The 20,468-nt window shown below is 40.8% G+C and overlaps 1 protein-coding gene across 2 annotated transcripts in view; it reads right to left on the bottom strand.

The window, feature by feature from the left end:
• Positions 1-20,468, bottom strand: part of arhgap27 (Rho GTPase activating protein 27) — a 29,652-nt gene continuing 9,184 nt past the window's right edge. Inside the window, exons 4-19 of one of the 2 annotated variants that reach the window (XM_065949752.1) lie at positions 12,142-12,615; positions 10,248-10,487; positions 9,437-9,517; positions 9,111-9,233; positions 7,542-7,628; positions 5,913-5,980; positions 5,641-5,728; positions 4,817-4,918; positions 4,480-4,578; positions 3,126-3,213; positions 2,840-2,974; positions 2,125-2,223; positions 1,941-2,018; positions 1,650-1,781; positions 1,463-1,568; positions 1-1,174 (exon numbers count right to left, since the gene is read on the bottom strand). In XM_065949752.1, the coding sequence (XP_065805824.1) occupies positions 997-1,174; positions 1,463-1,568; positions 1,650-1,781; positions 1,941-2,018; positions 2,125-2,223; positions 2,840-2,974; positions 3,126-3,213; positions 4,480-4,578; positions 4,817-4,918; positions 5,641-5,728; positions 5,913-5,980; positions 7,542-7,628; positions 9,111-9,233; positions 9,437-9,517; positions 10,248-10,487; positions 12,142-12,615 (2,178 nt within the window). In that variant the 3' untranslated portion in view covers positions 1-996. Of the gene's footprint in view, positions 1,175-1,462; positions 1,569-1,649; positions 1,782-1,940; positions 2,019-2,124; positions 2,224-2,839; positions 2,975-3,107; positions 3,214-4,479; positions 4,579-4,816; positions 4,919-5,640; positions 5,729-5,912; positions 5,981-7,541; positions 7,629-9,110; positions 9,234-9,436; positions 9,518-10,247; positions 10,488-12,141; positions 12,616-20,468 lie in introns of both variants that reach the window. The other variant, XM_065949751.1, reaches the window with a different exon arrangement.

Below are 20,468 nucleotides of genomic sequence, written 5' to 3'. Positions count from 1 at the left end.
CCATTTTTTAAAAAGTTATTTTTTATTATTGTATAACGTGTGACCTCTCGACGCCTTTTAGCATAAATATGCCATCTATTCCTATTTACAGATTATAAATCTTCTCTAGAATCCACATGTCTGTTTCATAATCACACTGTTTTGACTGCCAACAGTCAACATATGCATGACTAGTTTTATATTCGTAAGGAGTTATTGTACAGTTTCTTCACATGAAGCATGGTTTAAAATACACTTTATATGTTGCCCAAGTATTCTACGTCGTCATCTACTTCACAGCCAGATATTTGTATTAATATTTCTTTTTATACATTTCTATATTACAATAAAATTCACAGGTAAAAATGAGACTGCTGAACACAAAAAAAACCAATATTAGAATACAATCTCAGTGGTTGGCATGTGATATACTGGGCCTGCAATTTAAAAAAGTTTTTAAAATAAAGATGGAAGCTACTGTTTAACAACTGAAAAGAGAGCGTTAATGCATTTGTCCAGGTTTTCTGTCGTCGCTGCAGTGAAGACAAAATAAAATCTTAAAACACAGAAGGTGACTTTGTGAGATTAAGAACAACGCAGGCTCAGGTGAGCAAGAGCAATTTGACACAGTCCTTCTTCCACCATCACAACAAGCTCAGCATCTCTAACACAAGAATCTAGACCACACCTGTTAGGATTGACTTCTAATCCAACAATACTGCCAAAGATCGCTCTAGTTTTCTAAGTGTTAGCCTCTTATGACGTAAATCTGGACATGAGTGATGTTAAACATGCTTCAAATGTGCTCATATGAAGATCTCTTCGCCTACTTTTCACCTGGTTAAACCTCAAATATTCTGACAAAGGAAAACTTGAAGAGCCCTTTCATGTATTTTTTTTCCAAGAGGAGTTTTGTTTCGGGTGTTGCAATGAAGCTTATGATGTTCATGCAGAACTTAAATCTAGCACTCGATTTGGGACGTCCGCCCGTGTCTGCAATGTCAGCTAGCCGCTGCTCTAGCTGGAGTAGAAGATATGCTCATATTCATTCAGGATGAACTCCACTATCTGGTTCTGGAAGACCATGTGCATGGCGATGTTGGAGGACTCCATCTCCGGGCGGAGGAGAGTCGGGCCAAAAACGATCGCCACATTCTGCACCGTCATTCGATTGTCCTCGCCGTGCTGAATCAACCTGTCGGACAAAAGAAAGGGACTTATTTTATCAGGTACATTTAACTTAAGTACAACCCTCAAGAGTTAAAGGAACATGTATAATATAAATATTTAATTACTAAAATGGTATGGCCAAATGTAAGGTTGTATTTGTTGAAATCTAGCTTTTTATAATCCGTTACAGAAACATCATCTCACTTCAAAATTGTCCAGGTCTGCCGTTGCAAAAATATGTTTCCTAAACTTTTTTTTCAGTGTTGTAATTTTTCTAACATGAACACAGTTTTGACCTGGTAACAACACATACTTGTATAAATGTCCAAAAAGGAGTTTCATGGTGTCATGATTTGGAGCCGGAAGTGTCCTGACCAGTTCATAAATGCAATCCAACTTTGTGTTGTAATCAGGAATCCCTTTAGAAAAAAGATGAATCCATCATGAATATAATCAAAATGAGGCAACCAGGACATTTTATTGATTTAAAATCTGCTCACTGATGGCGGTGATGAAGTCATTGAAGTGGCTGAAAGGGAAAAGCGGCTCAGTAAGCTCTCGGAAAAACAGCTTCAGTGCTCCGGTGATGACGTGAACGTCCTCCCACAGGCCGTCCTCGAGGTCCAGCTCCTCTGTTTGAACACAACAGATGCACAGAGCGTTAATGCACAGCAGGGGGCGCTGACATCTAAAGCAAAATACAGTACTGGATCCATCCCATCACTTTAAAATTTGCTTTTTTTTCTGCATATGCAGCCATTTGGGGAAGTATTGAAGTGAGTAAACGTTACCATGGTCGGCCTTGTAGCGTAGTTTCTGAATGACAGCGAGGTTCCCACTCACTCTGTACAGTCCATCAATGTCCAAACCTGCACATCAACACAGCAGCACCAGTAGGTCAGCCTCTACTCAACTTTACCTCAGTAAAAGTACTGCAACCTGATTTTAAAAAATGGTAGAAACAGAGTAGCTCACCTCTTCTTTCCACTGCTTTGATGCATTTTTCTACAAAACTAGGAACGGTCGTCCTCTCCTGTGCACACAGCGTGGCCAGCTGGCAACCGAACACATTTTCTACAAGGAATAAAAACATTATGAGCAGGAGTAAACCAGCATCTTTCTTGTATTCAAGGTTATAGAATAACTTGGCATTCTGACACAATATAAGCTTTATGTTATTTACCTCCGGATATTTAAAAAAGGGGCAGTACGCAAATGAAGAGAAAGGGTTTCCTGTTTTACTAGTTTATGTAAAACATGGAGAGTATTTCCAATTCTAAATCAACATTAAAGAACAGCTGGGATGAACATATTGAAGCTCACTACAACTATGATTAGATATAATGATGGCCGTTTTGGAAATGTATCCATACTGTACTGACTATCTAATGTCCATATTTCTAATCAGGCTTTTAGTCTCTTGCATACAGTAAGTCTACGGAAAGGTCTTGACACGTAACCAAAAAATAAACAAATGTTTAAAATGAAATAACGTTGTGAAGTTCCTGGCTCAGCTGCTGTATTATTATTATTATTATTGTGTCATCATTTTTTCCTTATTTGTTTTAATTGCTTGTTTCATGTTCTTACTCTGACTTGATTTTTCTTCATGACTTTTCCCTTTAGCGTCCTTATAAAAATCATCCCCCGTCTAAAACACAGACTTTATGCCCTAGCTGTGTGAAGTCACCTCTTATGTAGCCCTTCTCTTTGACAGACTGCAGCGTGGGACGCTTCATGAGGAACTTCATCAGCTTGGTCCGAACCCTCTTCTGATCCGTTTCTCCTGCAGAGCTGGACGAGTGAGCGACGCTCGGTTTGGAGGCTAATCCCCAAAAAAAAACAAAAAAAACAAGAAGAAGCAATTTCAGACGTTGAAATAGTATTTACAGCGTGATATCAACCCATCAAACACAGTCCGATGGTAAACACTGTAACGTTTTTCTTTTTCATCTTACATCTTCTCTTGTCAATACCTCCTGCGACCTTGTCGTCCCGCTCTGTGATGGCGATCTTTTCATACAGCTCGCTGTCCTCCTCGTCTGAATGATGGTCCGTATACTCCTGATGGTCACACATACAAAGAAAGAGAGTCCATCAAACATGTTGTGGCCTGCAGTTACGCACATATGAGCATGACTTTATCAATATCAAAAAGCCTTATTTATCATTGTGAAAACAAGTTATTAAGTGACATTTTATTTCCCCAGTTTTATTCTGAAGTTGTGTTCGTCTTCAGCTCAGTCCTGAAAGCATTTTTCTTAGACTTCTTAAATTGTACGGTCCATGAGGGTTATTTACAAAGCAAATCAACATATTGCAAGTCATTTTCTTCAAAAATGTCATTATCTGGGGTGCCGTAAAGCCCGTCCCATGTACAGAGGAAATAGTCCTCGTCGCAGCAGCCGTGGGTTTGAATCCAGCCTCGGCCCACTCTCTCCTCCAAACATTTCCATCTCTCATCAGCTGTCCTCTCCACTAATAGTGAACATGGCCCAAAAAATACGACTTAAAAAATGTCCTTATGTTTACATTTTAGTGAATCAATCTGCTGTATGCACTTTTGTTTTGAGTCACAGACACTCGCAGCTCCATCGTCTCTCAGACACAAAAGCGTCAAACACTTTCAGACAGAAACATCTTGATCTATGAAGAAGGTTAGGAGAGGAAATGTCTCTCACTTACAGACTAAAGAACTGAATAATCTTGACGATGATAACTGGAGTTGTGCTTCCGAAAGAGAACTGATTTTGTTGTAGTTTTAATTTGCCAAGCTTGGGAGAGAAGACAGAATATGTGGTTGAAGACAAAGCTGTAGGTGTCCTTTAAAGTAACATATGAACACTGTAGCTTTGTCACTTTGGTGTCATGTTTGATCCTGAGGGTTGGGTACTTGGTGTAATTTTGATACAAAAAAAAAAGCCATCCAAATAGACAATAATTTGCAGGGGCGATTCTCAAGTTTGTTGGAGCCCGTGGCTTAAAATTCACAGACGGCCCCTCCAGACATCCCCACCATGTTCTAAACAATCAGACAATAACGACATGTTTTAGCAGAAGTTATGTTGTTAAAGTGTCTCTTACACATATTTAGAGATGGACGAGCATCATTCAGTCATTTTTATTATATGAGTGAGTGCCGTCAGATGGGGCGCCCTTAAGGAGGATTCCTAATGGCATTGCAAAATTTGCACATTCTGAGCCACTGCTGTGGTTTTCAAGTTTTTCTTCAGTAAGCGGGGGTAATTCATCAATTTGCATGGGGCCCCAAGCAGTTGCCTGCCTGGCTTGTTGACGAGCAGCGCCTCTGATCATTTGCATCAGACTCACCAGTTGTCGTATGGTGTCCACTAAGACTTTGTGCCAGTCGCTGATGATGCTCTCTGTGTCGTACTGAATCAGAAACTCCACGCCGTTCTTGCCTTTTAACTGGAGGAGAGAGAGTACAGCAATCAACTTGATTTGTTGTTTAATGATAACGCACACAACCCCAATACTTTCTCATTTCTGATACAAAAACAGACGCTCACATGAAAAGCAGAAATACTCAGTAAAGATAAGAGGTCGCTCTTACACGGAAGTAAGCGAGCTAAAAATAGAAGCACAGGTTTTATTCGCATCTGATCCAAGCCTTCACAGAATGACACGCTTTACAAACAAAACACACCTCTAACACATTCTTCTTGCTGGATTTGTCCCTCGAGGCCCAGCCAATCGTGGCTCCCCGCAGGTCCACCGTCACCTCCGGGACTATCTGATTGGTTTTGTTCTGCACAGAGAAGAAGAAGAAGAAGAAAAAAAACAGCTGTTTACGTAACTGACGGCGCCACATTCCAAGAAAATGAGCCACGCTCGAACAAAAGCCGCAAATGTCCCTGTCACCCTGCAGCCTCAGGGCTCGTCGCCGGCTTCACTCTGCAGGTGTCATGATTTCTCAGTGAGGTGTGAAACAGGACGCCAAAGTGGAGAGTACACGGGAAAGAATGGGGCGATGTATTGAAACTCTCAGACTGTACTTAATCATATAAAAAGTAAAAAAAGTTATTTCTGTCGTCACTTAGCAACAACCCCTCACAGAAATGTTCAGAATGCAACTTGAGCAGCATTCAGGAGGTGTGGCCAAACAGCATTTAGGGTTTTTGGTTTCATGCCGGAGCTCAAGGGCGACATCGACTGGATCAAGAAGTCGTACACTCTTCCTTTAAAAGCTTTTTGGATGTTTTCATGCACACGCTTTTATTTCTAGTGAGTAAATAAGTTATAAAGGCGGCAGAAACATGCAGTGGAGCTAAAAGAACGATGGATCCCTCTGACATTAAGTGCTTTAGGAGTATAAAGTATAAAGCACCTGAGATTTCTACATATGTACAGAACTCGGGTAAATCTGCTTAGTTGCATTCCTGCACAGATCACACTCATGCCACTTTTCCCTAAGCTAACACGAGTGCATCTACTTGTGTATGTTCTGTTATTACTCGGTGTATTTCTTACCGAGGCCCCCGGTGCTGTAGACTTCGGGTCTTTGTGGAACGTCAACACTCCCCCGAGGAGAACCGTCCACGTCTGGGTCCAGTTTTTCCTGAAAGCAGAGAATCTCAGACCTCAGAACAAAGTGTGTGGGGGAGCTTTGTGTGTGTGGAGGGGGGACGGATGACACAGGACACCAAAACAGACCCAGACTCAAAAAAAAAACTAAAAAAAACTGAAACTTGAGTTTGTCACATCTGCAAGGACAAGAGACCTCGGAGGGAATTTCAGCGCACCTTACTTTCTTGCCGTTCTCAGAAACTTTAGTTTTGTTGAGAATTCCTGCTTTCTCCAAGTTCTGCACCTGAGAATGTGAAAAAGATCCTTAGTTGTTGATAAAAAAAAAAAAAAGAGAGCATTTGTAAACATTAAAGCTGAAACATAAAGTGAAGTTATGTAATGATATGAAAGACACATCCATCCTCATTTCAGGTCACATAAAAGGGCAGTAATGACAAACGGGGTGGTGTCCCCATTTTGTAAGCTGACCAGAGGTACACGCCAAGGGATACCCTCTGGCATCCCTACCAAATCTGATGGACACTATCCAATCCAAAGTTTTCAGGTTACACTGTTAACTGGAATAAGTCGGAGGCAATGCCTCGTTCTAATTCATGTCTCCCATTTATGGTAGAGAAGTTTAACTTCAAATGCGTTTCGAACGGGATTGAAATATCTTGGCATTAAGCTTGCTCAGGACACAGGAGACATAGTAATGTTGAATTTTGACCCATTACTTCAAAAAATGAAGACAAACCTTGATAAGTGGGAGAAGATCAAACTCACATTGTTGGGAAAAGTTAACATAATAAAAATGGTAATTGCACCACAGTTTAATTACAGTAGTATGATGTTGCCCGTCAAAATACCATCTATGATTTTTAAGCAGTATGATGACACTGTAAAGACTTTTCTATGGAGTGGGAAAAGGCCAAGAATTAAACTGAGAAAGTTATGTGTGCATGAGGAGAAGGGAGGGCTGGGCCTCCCCTACCCAAGATTGTACCAAAAAAAAAACAAGTCACAATAAAAGGGCGCCTCTCTTAGAGGAATGGGGACTCAAAGATTACGACGTTTTCTTCTTTATTGGTCGGCTTACTGTTACAAATGAAGATATAGTTGAATTGAGCAATACTTTGACATCATGGTAGATAAATCAACATGTTCGGGGCATAGTGGTTAGTGTGCACGCCCCATGTACGGAGGCTATAGTCCTCCAAGCGGGCAGCTCAAATCTAACCTGTGGCCCTTTCCCCCAGTAACAGATAAATAAGGAGGTTTTTGAGCTACAAGTCTCGCAACGCTACTCAATATGCTACCCACACTGACATAATCAATGGTGAAGGTGAGTAAAATAGATCTCCTTTAAATTTAAAAAAAAAAAAGCCATAAAAACGAAAAGAAAAACGTGTGCATGCGCTGAGCGTGCATGCAGCCCGTTGCAGTTGCTACCGTTCACAAATTAGCCGAAGTATTTCTGATTCTGATTTATGTGAAACGGCAGCACTTAAAGGAACGGACTCATGTTGATGCAATGAATGAAAACATCAGTTCCAGTGCAACACATGCCTCCTGAGTGATCTACACCTTTTGCCCGTCATAGATAGACTCCGCTATCTATGCATGAAAGCTCAGGTGAGCGCTCAAACTAACAACCCACGTTGTAGCGCAGCCACCTGGACGTCAGATAATAGGGGCTTCTCCAGGGTCTAAACCCAAACGCCTTGAGAGACACACACACACACACACACACACACACACACACAGAGCGTCATTCAAGAGCAAAACACAGTTCATCCATGTGTTATTCTGCAGTGTAAAGAGTATCAGCAGAACCGGCTGAAAAAGAAAAACGGCTCACTCACGTTGTGCTGCGTCTCCGGAGAGTTTCCCGTGCTGGAGCTGTCGCTGCTGTAGTCGGACGTGTTCCTCCGGTGAGTCGGGACGAATCTCTGAATAACAGCGAACGAACAGCAGCGGAGAATATTACCATTCATTCTCAGTGACAACCACAAGCGAGCAAAGAAGTTCAACGTTTCTTTGCGCAATTCACACACAGTCCCCGAGAGTAGCTGCAGTTTTTAACACTGAAATGAAAGCGAAATAAAAGAACAAATCTATGACAACTCTTGCATTTCTGTGTAAGGCCAGATGTTGCTCAGTTCCTTATTTACCCTTCATGCACACATTTCTATGTTCTGCTTTTAAAGTTATCTGTGTGTTTAGTGATGTTGTTTGTTTTTGTCTGTGCTGCCACTGACAAAGAGCTGCTGAACTGTCTGTCATTATTTTTTACAGCTATGACAATAAAGATCGATTTATTACTTTATAGAGTAACAACCTGAAATCACGACTTTATCAGCCTAATATAACCAATTACAATAAAATTACAACTTGATTTTTGTAATATTTCAATGTTATACTTGTACCGTTATGACTTTATTCTCTTAAAAGAAACGTTTTCAATTTCTGGCTTTATTCTCTTAGTTTAACAACTTTAAAAAATAAAAAAAACTCTGAGGTTTTTCTGTATTGCGGCTCACTTATTCCCATGTACATTGTCTCTCTTGTTTGTCCTATTTGATGTTATTTCTCTTCATGTATGTAGCCTTGAATCAACAGACAAAAAAAATCACTATCACAACTTTAAATCAAGACAATGTAGTCCTAACTTACACTTATGTTTGTCATTATAATAAAAAAGACGACATTTATCAGTTGAGTTGAAGTCGAGGTAAAACTAGTGTCACATAGGAGTTTAAATTTATCATTTTACGCCGTCGGTGGTGCAGTGGTTAGCGCTGTTGCCTCACAGCGAGGAGGTTCCTGGTTTCAAATCTCTGTCGGTCAGAAGCCTCTCTGTGTGGAGTTTGCATGTTCTCCCTGTGCATGTGTGGGTTCTCTCCCCGTACTCCTGCTTCCTCCCACAGTCCAAAGACATGCTCGCTGGGTTGACTTGTGATAACGTAGGTGTGAATGTGAGGGTAGCTGGTTGTTTGTCTCTACATGTCAGCCCTGTGACTGGCAAACAGTCCAGGGTGTACCCCACCTCTCGCCCAGTGACAGCTGGGATCAGCTCCAGCCCCACCCGGCGAGCCCGAATGCCCTTGACCTGACTGTCTCAAGAGCAAAAATCCCTCATTTGTATTTTGTTTGTGAACTTCTGTATCTGTCCCCGTGCAGCTCTGAGCTGGAACTGTCACTGTGAATGTGAGTGCACTGCAGCTGATTTGCCTTGCTAAATAAGGGTTTAAAAACATGGGAGTGCCGCTCATAAAGCAGGGACTCACCCGAACTACTTCTGCCTGACTGAAGCTTTCAGTTTAAGCCGGCTGACACACCCTGAGTGTGTGAGACGGTGTTTGCATGTACATGCAGGTCTGAGTGTGTCTTAGTGAGTGTGTCTTAGTGAGTGTGAGAGAGTGAGTGTTTACCCGGTCGTCCAGGGCTGGGCTGAGCTGTGCGGGTCCCATGGTGTGTCTCCAGTTTTTGATGACTGACACGTTGTCTGCCTCGACTCCATTCTCCATCCTGGACTGGCCAGGAGCTACAGGGGCCTGAAGGGACCAAAACAGTGTTCAGTTTTTAATTCCATTTTAGAAACAAAAACTCAAAACCTTGAGGGATGATGTGACCTGTTTTACTTTTCACCAGACAAGATCGACTTGACTCTACTTCGATACACATTTCCATCTCATTTCCGTACAAAGCGGAAACAGTTTTTCATCGATCATAATTCCTGAATGTTTTTTTTATTTACCTCAGGCAGGTTCCACTGAGACTTGGAGCCGCCCCTCAGATAGTAGTAGGTCTGCCCTCGATCGTCCACCGACTTAATCCACTGTTAGAAAAGAAAATGTTTTCATTACGATGATTTTGAAAACTAATTTTCTTTCCCAAAGAAAGATGTTGAACATATCTACATAGCCTCAGCTGACTGGCTTTTATGTTTCTCCTCTACAATGATATCCTACAGTGATGGTAATAAACAGAAGGCATAAAGTAGTGAGGGTGTCATGGTCCTCTGTGCATTATGAGCTGGTGAAGCTTCTGTTGTTGCAGAGACATTTACCTAAAGCCTCTTGTTCTAAAAATCAATATTACTCAGCACTGTAAATACAGAATGATGTTGACATTCCTGTTGAATGGAAGAACAACGCCTGATGACTGTCTGGTACCCGTCTGACACACCACTTTAAAAAAGAGAATGGCTGTATCAACACTTTTGTTGACTTTCCAAAGCATTTTGATAATCAGACAATGACTCTCCTTCCAGCTTATTTGAAACCTCACAAGTTGCAAAGTAAATACCCTGATTCAAGTGTGAATTGTCTGTTTTTTAAAGATGAATTTAAGGGGAATTTTCAGCTGTTTTTGGCAGTTCGGCCGCAAAGAAGTCAGCAGGAAACAGGGCTAGAAACCAAAATATCTATATATAAAAATATATATAACTTCCACTTATTTTGCATGTGCTGTAACCACACAGCTACCGTGGCACCTAAACTGTTACCCAAAATCATTTTGATGTCATTGCTGTTAATAAAATGTACAGCCCTGAAGTGTGGATGTACCTGCTCAGGGGAGTGTTCACTGGTGAACACCCAGGTCCCGCTGGGATCCACATTGAGGTTCCAGCCACTGTGGGTGCTGCGGTCAAGGCTGGCCCTCGGGATGATGGTCCTGCTCACATGGCTCAGTGTGTACTCTTTAGGGAGGGTGGGAGGGCCTGTCGCAAGGAGCATATCGGAGGGCTCTGGCTGTTCTCCAGCTGGGTAATCCTCTGCAGGGTAGTCCTCTTCAGGTAGAGGAGGCTGGGGTGGAAAAAATGGTGAAAACACAACGTGCTTTATAAAAAAATATAGTGTCCCTTTGACTTTCTGCATCAACTCAAAGTCGTGGGATGAATGTTTTCTTCTTCTTTTCCTCCCTGTTGAATGGGATAGTTTGAATCTGGGGAAATACTCTAACTCGCTTTCTTTCCAAGAGTTAGATAAGACGATAAATACTCTAATGTCTGTTGGGTAAATTTGAAGGGTCAAACTATAAGTCATTTAGCTTTGTAAAGCACAAAGACTGCTTTGACTACTCTGGGTGGTTGAATCGTGTTTGTTTTACATGTGCAGAAGTTAAACTGTTAATACGACAATTTGTGGGCTTTAAAGGTCACATATTGTACAAAATACACCTCACCATATTTATCTAACACTAATATGACACACTAGAGACACATATTAGTGTTAGATAAATATGGTGAGGTGTATTTTGTACAATATGTGACCTTTAAAGCCCACAAATTGTCGTATTAACAGTTTAACTTCTGCCCACAAACAAACATACAAATCCCCCTATCATGAGAAAAGTCTATCCTCTCTGTCTTTTGCCTGCTCCACTTTTCAGAAAATGTGTGCTCAAACAGGCCGTTTGGAGATTTTCCCTTCATGACATCACAAAGGGCAGTAGCCCCTCCCCCAGGTGGGTGACACTCCCACAGCTAGGTGTTTGTTCTGCCCTCTGAGTCTGCCTTCTCACCGTAAACAAAATGGCAATGTGCATGAAAGCGAAAGCCACATCTCCTTCCAGAGAGGGGGGTGTGGTCAGACACAGCTCATTTGCTGTTTATTTAAAGCTACAGACACAGAAACAGCCTGTTCTGAGCAGGGCGGAAATAGAGGGGTTTATAGGCATGATCAAATACAGGATCAGAGTGGATTTAGAACAAGAAACTTCACAGACATGTTTTGGGGAACTCTGAGACTTATTTAAACTTGTTGAAAAGGAGTTTAAAATGTGACCTTTAAGGTTTTAAAGCACAGTTGCCTCTTGGTTCTTGGTTCTAACTTTGGACAGAGCCCGGCTAGCAGCATCTCTCTGATTTTAGACTTCACTCTAGACTAATTTCTAGCTGCATGGTTAACATACAAACATGAAAGCAGCATTGTTTTTATACTTTATCTATTTCCGAGAAACCAACTAATTCAAGACACTTGCAGAGTTTGTTGAACAGTTGCTACATCTCATTGCATAATGTCAGCTGATTCATTTCCACTGTGACACCATAAATAGAGTAAAAAGACCTCTATGTGACTTTGATTAACATCTCACAGCGTTCTCATGGCCTAAATGTATTTTTCTGTCTTGGCCCAGTAACATTATTCTCTAGGTCGAAAATAATGTGACAGAAAGGGGGCATTTGTTGGCAGCACAGTTGTTACTGAAACCACCTTTGGTGGGATATGATTTGAGATGTTGTTATTGGCATCTTTTGAAATCTATGTAAGGGACAATATACTGTTGGAGAAACACTACACTGTTGCTTTCAGCTTCATAATGGAAAGGAGCCCTGTCTGCTATGTAGGTGCTGCAGATTTAAACCCATTAAAAAGGACTGTATTTACAGCTTTCCCCTGGGTGAAGCTAAAACAGGAGACAGAGAGGGGCTAAGTAGAGCAGCCAGGCTGTCCTTACCGGCCCTTCCTCGTGAAACCTGTGCACGCTCATGGGCTCCGTCTGAGCGGGATACGGGCTCAGCTGCTCTGGAGGCTCCCAGGACGTCTCCCCAGACATCGGGTTGTAGAAGTAAGGTTGACCACTGTCCTCATCAACTAACTGCTCCCACTCTGAGGTCCACCCTGAGGGGAAGGCGGTGGATGGGGAAAGGGCTGGAGACTGAAGAGGCGAAGGGGAACAGGGATCCTCTTCCGGAGGTGGCTCAGGGTCCAAAGGGGAGTCTAGGAATGGGCTATCCCAGGTGGTGCGCCCCGTCGAGGGGTGAAAGTAGTACTCCTGTCCACTTTCCTGGTCAACATGCACTTCCCATCCCTCTGGATCAAGGTATGAAGGAGAGTAGGACGAAGGAGCCGACGGGGGAGATTCTGAGATGCTTTGGCGGAGTTGTGCTACATTGACATACACGGCTGAACGGAGACTTTCATTTTCCACCTGTAAAAAGGCCAAATGATGCAAATTTAGAGCCTCAAATACAAGTACAAGTTCATCAGAAAAGCTAGAACTAAAGGCAATGTACCAACAATACAGAGTGCTTTTGTGTTAAGTAAAACCAGCGTACAAAGAACCTCTCCTTTCGAATAAAAACTGAATTTCACAAGAAGAAAGACAAGTCAAGAGGTGTCAAATACCAGCCTTCTGCTTCTAAAAGAGCACAGGAAGTAACCCACAGCTGAAAAAAAAACACTTCACCACAAAAGATGTTCCTCCAACAAGTTATCACGAAATTCTAGCCTCATTGTCTTGCTTTGAAAACAACCACACTTGAATGCTCTCATTTCAAAAACCGTACACAAAAGGTTTTTTAATGTGTTGCTACTTAAGCAACTGTTGCGTCATTCTGCTTGTTGTGTTTTTATGATAACCTCGATGAGATATAAGAATAAGAGAAAAAGGAAAAAGTCCATTGCTTTTATGTAATGGATTAGCCTACTATCTAAATAATACTGGAAGACACTTTCACAGAGTCACATTAAAACAAAGCTAATTAAATGAAAAAACATTCAAACACTGCTTATATTAGCATTCTACTTCTTCTATAGCTGAAATTACCATTTTATTGTTTTACATATAGGCTAACTAGAGGAAGTACCTACATACACTACCAAAATATTATCTAAACTTACACCTCTACTTGGATCTTTCTTACATGTTAGCATAGACTTGCTAACAGTAATGAAAGCTTTGAATTATGCCTCTCTAATGTGCCAACCCTGCATTAGTTAATGCTAATGTTAACTCTATGAATCTTTGCCTTTATTTCATCCTGAAACACCGTCACGTCGCACTGTTAGCTAGGAGTAGGTTGAATGTTAATGTTAACTGTTGCTGAATGTTAACTAATATTAAAATGTAACTTGGCAAAATGTCACTATCCACAGTGTTTCCAGCTGAATGTTTGCTAATGTTATCAAATATGTGGTATTAACTTTAACATGACCAAAGGTTTTTGCTCTCCAAAGCGTTTTCAGTTGCTCATGTTATCCTGTAACACTATTAAATGGTCTGTTATACTACTAGGTGACTAAGAAATAGTGTAATGTTTGACTTAGCCGTGGTCAAAACATAACTTATATTATTAAATATGTGGTGTCAACTTCAATACAGCCACATTTTCCCTTAAGATATTTTGCTGCCCAATGTTTTCTTGCCCAAATTACAGAAAGTAATTTAGGGAAATGATTCAGCTCTGTCTGATGATTTTCTAACTATCTCTCACATCAGGTATTTTCTTGTCTTATCTTCCATTGCATGTAAACAAATTGCAGAAAAATGTTATTTCCACCTCATGTTACCTTCATATAAAGAGCTCTTTATGAGCCACAGCATCACATGCAAAATCTGATCGGACGTCACAACTTATTTGTTTGTTGAACCAAAATTTGAGTAAAACTGAGGTGCGATGAAAAGCTGTCTTTGTCCTTGAACTGTGATGCAATAACTAGTGTCACAGGTGCGTTAGAAACCCACCCCTAAATAAAAACAACAATATATTTCATTAGGTTGTTCTTTTCTCACCTGTGTTCCTCGGAGAACATTATTCCTCCTTACAGTGACCGCCCTGCAGAATTTCTTAAATGCAGTCATGATAGCACAGACACAAAGAGGGGCTGCTGAAACTTTCAGACCGCACTCTGAACTACCTCGGCTCGCCTCATTGTCTATATTTGACGAGACCCGAGACCTGTAGGCTATGTGTCTCATCTGCATGTGCTAAATATGCATCAGCGAAATATAGCAATACAGCATGTAGACAGTGGTGGAAAGCAGCAAAGTACAACAACATCTTCACTGTTTTAACACTAACTTTTGTATTTAACTTGTGTATTCCAGTGTCACTCTACTGCAAACGTATATTCAACTACATTAAAGATGAAAATATTGAAAATCAGCTGGTTGTTTGTCTCTATATGTCAGCCCTGTGATCGACTGGTGAACAGTCCAGGATGTACCCCGCCTCTCGTCCAATGACAGCTGAGATTGGCTCCAGCGCCCCGAGCGAGAAAAGAGGAATAGATAATAGGATGGATGGATATTGAAAATCATTCATCTGATAGTAGGCGTGGCACAAAATAAATGTGATGCTCTGTTCACTCAGTCGAGTCCTTTTCTGCTTTAAAGTTAAGAATCTTAAAATGCATAAAGATCACTGCAACCTTCTCTAAATGCATTTTCTAAAACAAAGATTAGTCTTTTGCAGAACCCTGCGTTATAGTATACTTTTTTTTTTTTTTTTTTTTTAGGTGCATACAGAGCTTCTTCTTCTTCTATTTTAACAAACTCATGTTAATAAGAATAAAGTGTAAACGCTGATGAGCAGTGTGTAAGGTTTTTAAATTTGATTCACCCAAAACAGTAAAAAAAGTTCACACATTTAAACACATCAGTAGGAATAATCCAATAATACAGTTTACACAAACCTTTTTTCAACCATTTCATTCCTACTTTGACTTAAGTAAAATATTTTTACTTCTTTTGCAGCTGTTAGTACTTTTTTTAATCTGTCTCTCCAGTGTTACCACTTTGCTGACTCTGCTTCATTATTGATGTCGATATATGACCATGAGGCAATCAATGTGGATGACCAGACGGCTGACCCTGAAACATCGATTCCAAATAACACGGATTGACTAAACACAGACAGACAGAGGAAATGAAAGAGCTGCATCATTGATCTCCGAAATAGCTACACTGGAACATCCCGGTCCTTTGTGCAATACCAGGACGACTAGAACAAGAAGATGCACAGCAGTAAACGCACCAGATTTCACACCACTGATTAGAACAAAACAAATACATAAAGAATCCTCACTTAATTCAAACTCTTGATTTATTCAATGAACCGGCGATTTAGCCACCATACCCTAAATTTGTCAGGAATGACAAGTTTCTTATTACGATTAATGCTACCAAGTGTTAGCTTTAGCTTCATTGTTATCGTCTCATTAACATTACTGATTCTGTTTGCTGAGTTTATAAAAGTTGGCTACTCTTTGTCAGTCTCACTCAGATAACCCAAGGATGGTGTTTTTCAATGAAGGGGCAGAAGAGACTCCTGAGAATTGTGGGGAAATTTAATGAATTGTTTTACTATCACGTCATGTGTGGCCACAGTGGAACAACTAAAAGTGACATACTAAGACTTTCAGTAGAATTTGGAGGTTCTTGTGTTTTCTTAAATCTTGTAGTACATTAAATAACTTCACTACTTTTAAGATTTTGTAAACCATTGCATGCATTTTTAAGATTAAACAAGCCACCACCTCGTTTATTTTTGTGACCCCTTTTAAAAAAACAACCACTTTGAGTTGTTAGCAATTCCAACAAAGCGACCTTCCCCCTCCAATCACAGATGGTTTCATCCCAAGTAAAATGACTCCATACTGAGTGAAAGCCTGAAGACGCCAAACAATGCATAATGCAAATTTGCTATTTATCATGTATACATAACCATGTTTCTCTGTGTGTATGTAAACACTATATCCTGAGTATGATAAAAATCTGGAAACGGCTCATTACCAGGATTCTCAAGTCATTGTAAACACACTCATTGGCGTCCCACATGTCATGTCATGAGGTGAGAGATTGGCCGATGACTAATGCCCAGTTAGAAAAATCAAATATTTTTTTCTTGTCTTCAAGTAATTACGCTGACGTCCTCTCAAATGTGTCTTTATCCTCTTGGGTGGAGCCAACCCCTTAGCCTGTGCATCACTTAACTTTACATAAAATACATTTTTTTTAAAAGTTCCACCTCAACCAGCTATTGAGGCATCAGGTACGATCTTTAAATGTCATACACACAATTATCTAGCGTTGTAGTCAAGACCACACTAACCAAGACCAAGACATATGCGAGACCGGGACAAGACCAAGACATTTAGAGATTGAGGTCGAGTCAAGACCAAGACAGGGCGATACCGAAATAAGGCCGAGACCATAAATATCACAGAAAAATCATCATCTTGTGTGCAGGGGGCGTGCCACTCATTTAGACCGTAACACAGGGAAGGTTGCGGCCGTAACCAGATAAAAATCAAATTATGAATCAATTGAAGTTATAAATTGTTTAAGGGGTGTTTTCCTTCTGATCACAGTAATGGCGTGGAAAGATAGCCTCTCAGTGGTGGTCTTGACCGGTCTTGATTTAGAGTATATGTGGAGTCCACCCAGTCTGAGACCAAGACAAGACCGAGTAAAAAATGCTTTTGATTCCATGACGAGACCGAGACCTCCAAAAAGTGGTCTTGACTCCAGACTACTTGAGACCAAACTGATGTCCTGCAGGCCCTGATACGACACTGCATTCAGCTGGAGACACTTCAGGATTCTGCAGAACTTCTAAAGAGTATTTGAGTAGTGTAGTCTTGCCTTTTGTTCGGTAACTGATCAGACAAACTGTTGAATTTCTATACCGTGTATTTGAATCAGGGACAGTGTACAAAAAAAAACATTAGTCTCAGAAGAGAAGAGATGCTTTGTACCAGATTTAGCTAGCTAGCTAATTTCCATCTGTTGTCCCTGGGCAATGAAAGGATGAAAGGAAGCATGCTGTAGGTCTCAATCAAAAAAGTTCAGAATAACTTGGAAAGACATTTTCATTTTCTTGATACCGTTAAGTTTTTTTTCTAAAACCTTTGTTCTCAGGTCTGGATGATGTCATACCCGAGAGTTGACTTGATTACTCAGAATGCGCATTCACAGCAGATGTCAATAAACAAAACCGTCACACCCCATGAATAGAGCTTTTTGTGGCTTATTTCAGCTTAAAAAATACATGTTTGAGATTGAATCCAAAGCATTCAAATTGCTTCTTGAAAAGACAGGCTAAAAAAAACACCTAAACCATCATGTTAACAATGTCAGTCACTATTTGGAACTCCACTAAGTTCAGGAAACGACACACAAGCAGAGGTGGCGTGTCAAGCAGGAAGCCATTTGGTTATCAAAAAATCTGCCAATATTAACTACCATGCTAACCACTGACAATTAATTTTAATGATGCAGAAAAAAAACAAAAAAACTGCTTCGATGACCTACCTGAGAAACCACCGGCAGGGTCAAGCCCCGCTTGGCCTGGTGACCGGACCAAACCCTGGAGTACATGTCCATCATGCTTTTACCGCTCTATTTAGGGAAGCCATAAATCCAAATGGGTCGAAAAGAGAAAGCAAACTCAAGCACGTGAAGACAATCAGGTTGTGATGAGAGAGAGAGAGAGAGAGACGCTGAACGCAGATTCAGACACATACACCCCTCATGCACACATCCTCCTCTGCAGCAGCTGTGACCGTTTGTAGCCCAGACAAAAAAAGAGAACTGCGAGCTGTGTTACAATAGCAGCAGGAAGGGACGGTGTGAGGACTGGGTGAGGACTGGATGAGGTGTGTGTGTGTGTGTGCGTGTCTGTGTTTGTGTGTAAACATATGCATGGATAGAGGGGTAGAGGGTAAATGTCTGAGTGTACAAAGAGCAGACAGGAACAATGAAAACAAGACGGAGGAGGGTGAGATAAAGGAAGGAAAAAAAAACCTTACACGGCACTTCAACCTACTTCCTGCTTAAGTCTACTTAAAAAGGAAACGCCTCAATGGAAACAGTTTTTTTTTTTAATAGCACCTTTAATTTTAGCGCTATACTAAAAAAAAGATGTTATATAACTACAGTAGGTCCTAAAAGACATCAGGTTTTTCTCCACAGCGGCGGCTTCAAAGTGTTCTTTATCCCATCTTCTAATTGGAGGTCACTAACCCGACAATGGAGGAGAAAAAAAAAAAGGGAAGCAACAATTTCCCACAACAATCAGAAAGATTATTCTGATGAGACAATGTGTTTTTCAAAACATAGTGAATTCTTCAAACAGGAAGTGTAGTGTTTTTTTTTTTTTTTTTAGGTCCACTTCCTTTTACTTGTGACTGGCAATGTTAGCCAGACTGAAGACAGCAGGCCGGTCAGTGAGCAGCTGGTTTTTTTCTCGAGGTTTTGTGGTGTACAGGTTCAACTCAAATTAGACCTCAGGCCAGCTGTGGGCGACTTTCGAGTTTATACTTCAATACATGCTTTTACATTTCTTAGTTCCGGTGTGCAGCATGATGAACAAGTGACTGGTGTAACTTCTAAAATATGTCGTATCCAGTGAAATGTTTGACAATCATCATCAGCCTATACATGAGAATGAAGGTCACCTCATAGCCTTCTTTTATACAACACATTATCTGCACAATTTTCCACTTTGATGTGGCCAACTTTTACAGTTTTACACCGCTGTGTTTTTAACACATTCTGATTCAGGTTTGAAAAGGGAAGACATACCTGGTGCCTAAAATCTGTGTTGGTTTTCTACAGGTAGGGGGGCAAGTCCACTGTTTATAAAAACAAAGTCTGATCATGAGAAGAAGACCATTCTTTTCACTTGGTTTAACACTTAAGCAAACAAGCCTTCTAGCTGGTATAAGGTCATTATTGCGTCTTCTAAGTGTTCTTCATACAGATTTGACTTCTTTAGTAAATTATGAATCATTATTACAGTCAAATAATGGATCAAACATGTCATATTTAAATTGTGGGTAGCTTGAGGTTAAGTGGCCACCAAAGCAATTCAAACAAAGTCTTGTTCTGCATTTGGTTTAACCAAAAGACACTTTAAGGAGTCAGCTGTTTTCCCCATTTAATATCACAGAAACCTAAAAATACTTCTTCTATATCTTGCTAACTAAGCTATTCATAGCATTTCACATCAACTTAGCTTAACCAATTCTTACTTTTACAGCTCATCCCTCTTGTCCATAACATGGTCTATTATGGCTTTAAAAACAGGATGGTAACGCCCACTTTGCTGAACTCTTGTGACCTAACAAATGGGTTACAACGATGTAGCTGCATCCGCTTTTTACGCATGTTTGGTGTATGATTTAAATCTGCATGGAGAAAAAATGAAAAAAAATAATAAAGTTGTGTTCAAAGTTTTCGTCTTTTTCCGTCGTTTTCTGCTTGTTTTTTTGAATACCATGAGAATAAGACTTTGAAGCAGCAGTGAACCAGGTTTTCCAGCATGATTTGGCGTAGAAATCCAGAAGCAATGGACAGACAACTCCCTGCCCTCAGAAATGCATGAAGCAGCAATCTGCCTGATTACTTAACCACATTAGGACTCATCCAATCAAACAATGGGGAACCAAATTGGGGCCCAAATCACGCCACAAAGCACACAGTCGAGCTATTGAATCAGTCTGGCTCCGCCCCCTCCCCCCCTCCCCCTCTTACATCACACGCCTCATAGTCCAGAATCCAGGTTGAACTCCAGAAGAGCCAAATGTTGAATCCATCAGCTCATCATGTTCTTATCTTTTCATTTCAGGCCAGGGTCCGCATGCCAACATTTAACCCTGCAGATATTACTTTTTCATGACAGATTACTCCCACTCAACCTAGAGGGGAAAAGTTTTCTGAGTGGGAGGAGGCGGGGGGGATATTTTAGTACCAGTTGCCGCAATGCTCCTTGAGCAAACTGTAAATGGAAACTCCTTTCTCTCACAGAAGATACCACCTTCACTTGTTGGTGCAACTGCAAGAATCAACAGTCGGCATGCATGTGAACCCGAAAACAGTTTGTGTATAATAAATGCTTCAGCTGTAACACCGCTCTGCACTAAACCGCTGCAAAACACCAATCAGGAAATCAAGTATGTCATAATATCTTTTACAAACAGTAACCTCACAAAAGACATTCCTGTGTGTATGACTCATGCAGCTCGTTACAAATACCAGCTGATGCTTCTTTTAGATGA

Source organism: Labrus bergylta, chromosome 21, assembly GCF_963930695.1.
Source record: "Labrus bergylta chromosome 21, fLabBer1.1, whole genome shotgun sequence".
In the NCBI taxonomy this organism is placed as follows: Eukaryota; Metazoa; Chordata; class Actinopteri; order Labriformes; family Labridae; genus Labrus; species Labrus bergylta.
Note: the sequence above shows the minus strand (reverse complement) of the source record. Positions and strands in the feature narration are given on the sequence as shown.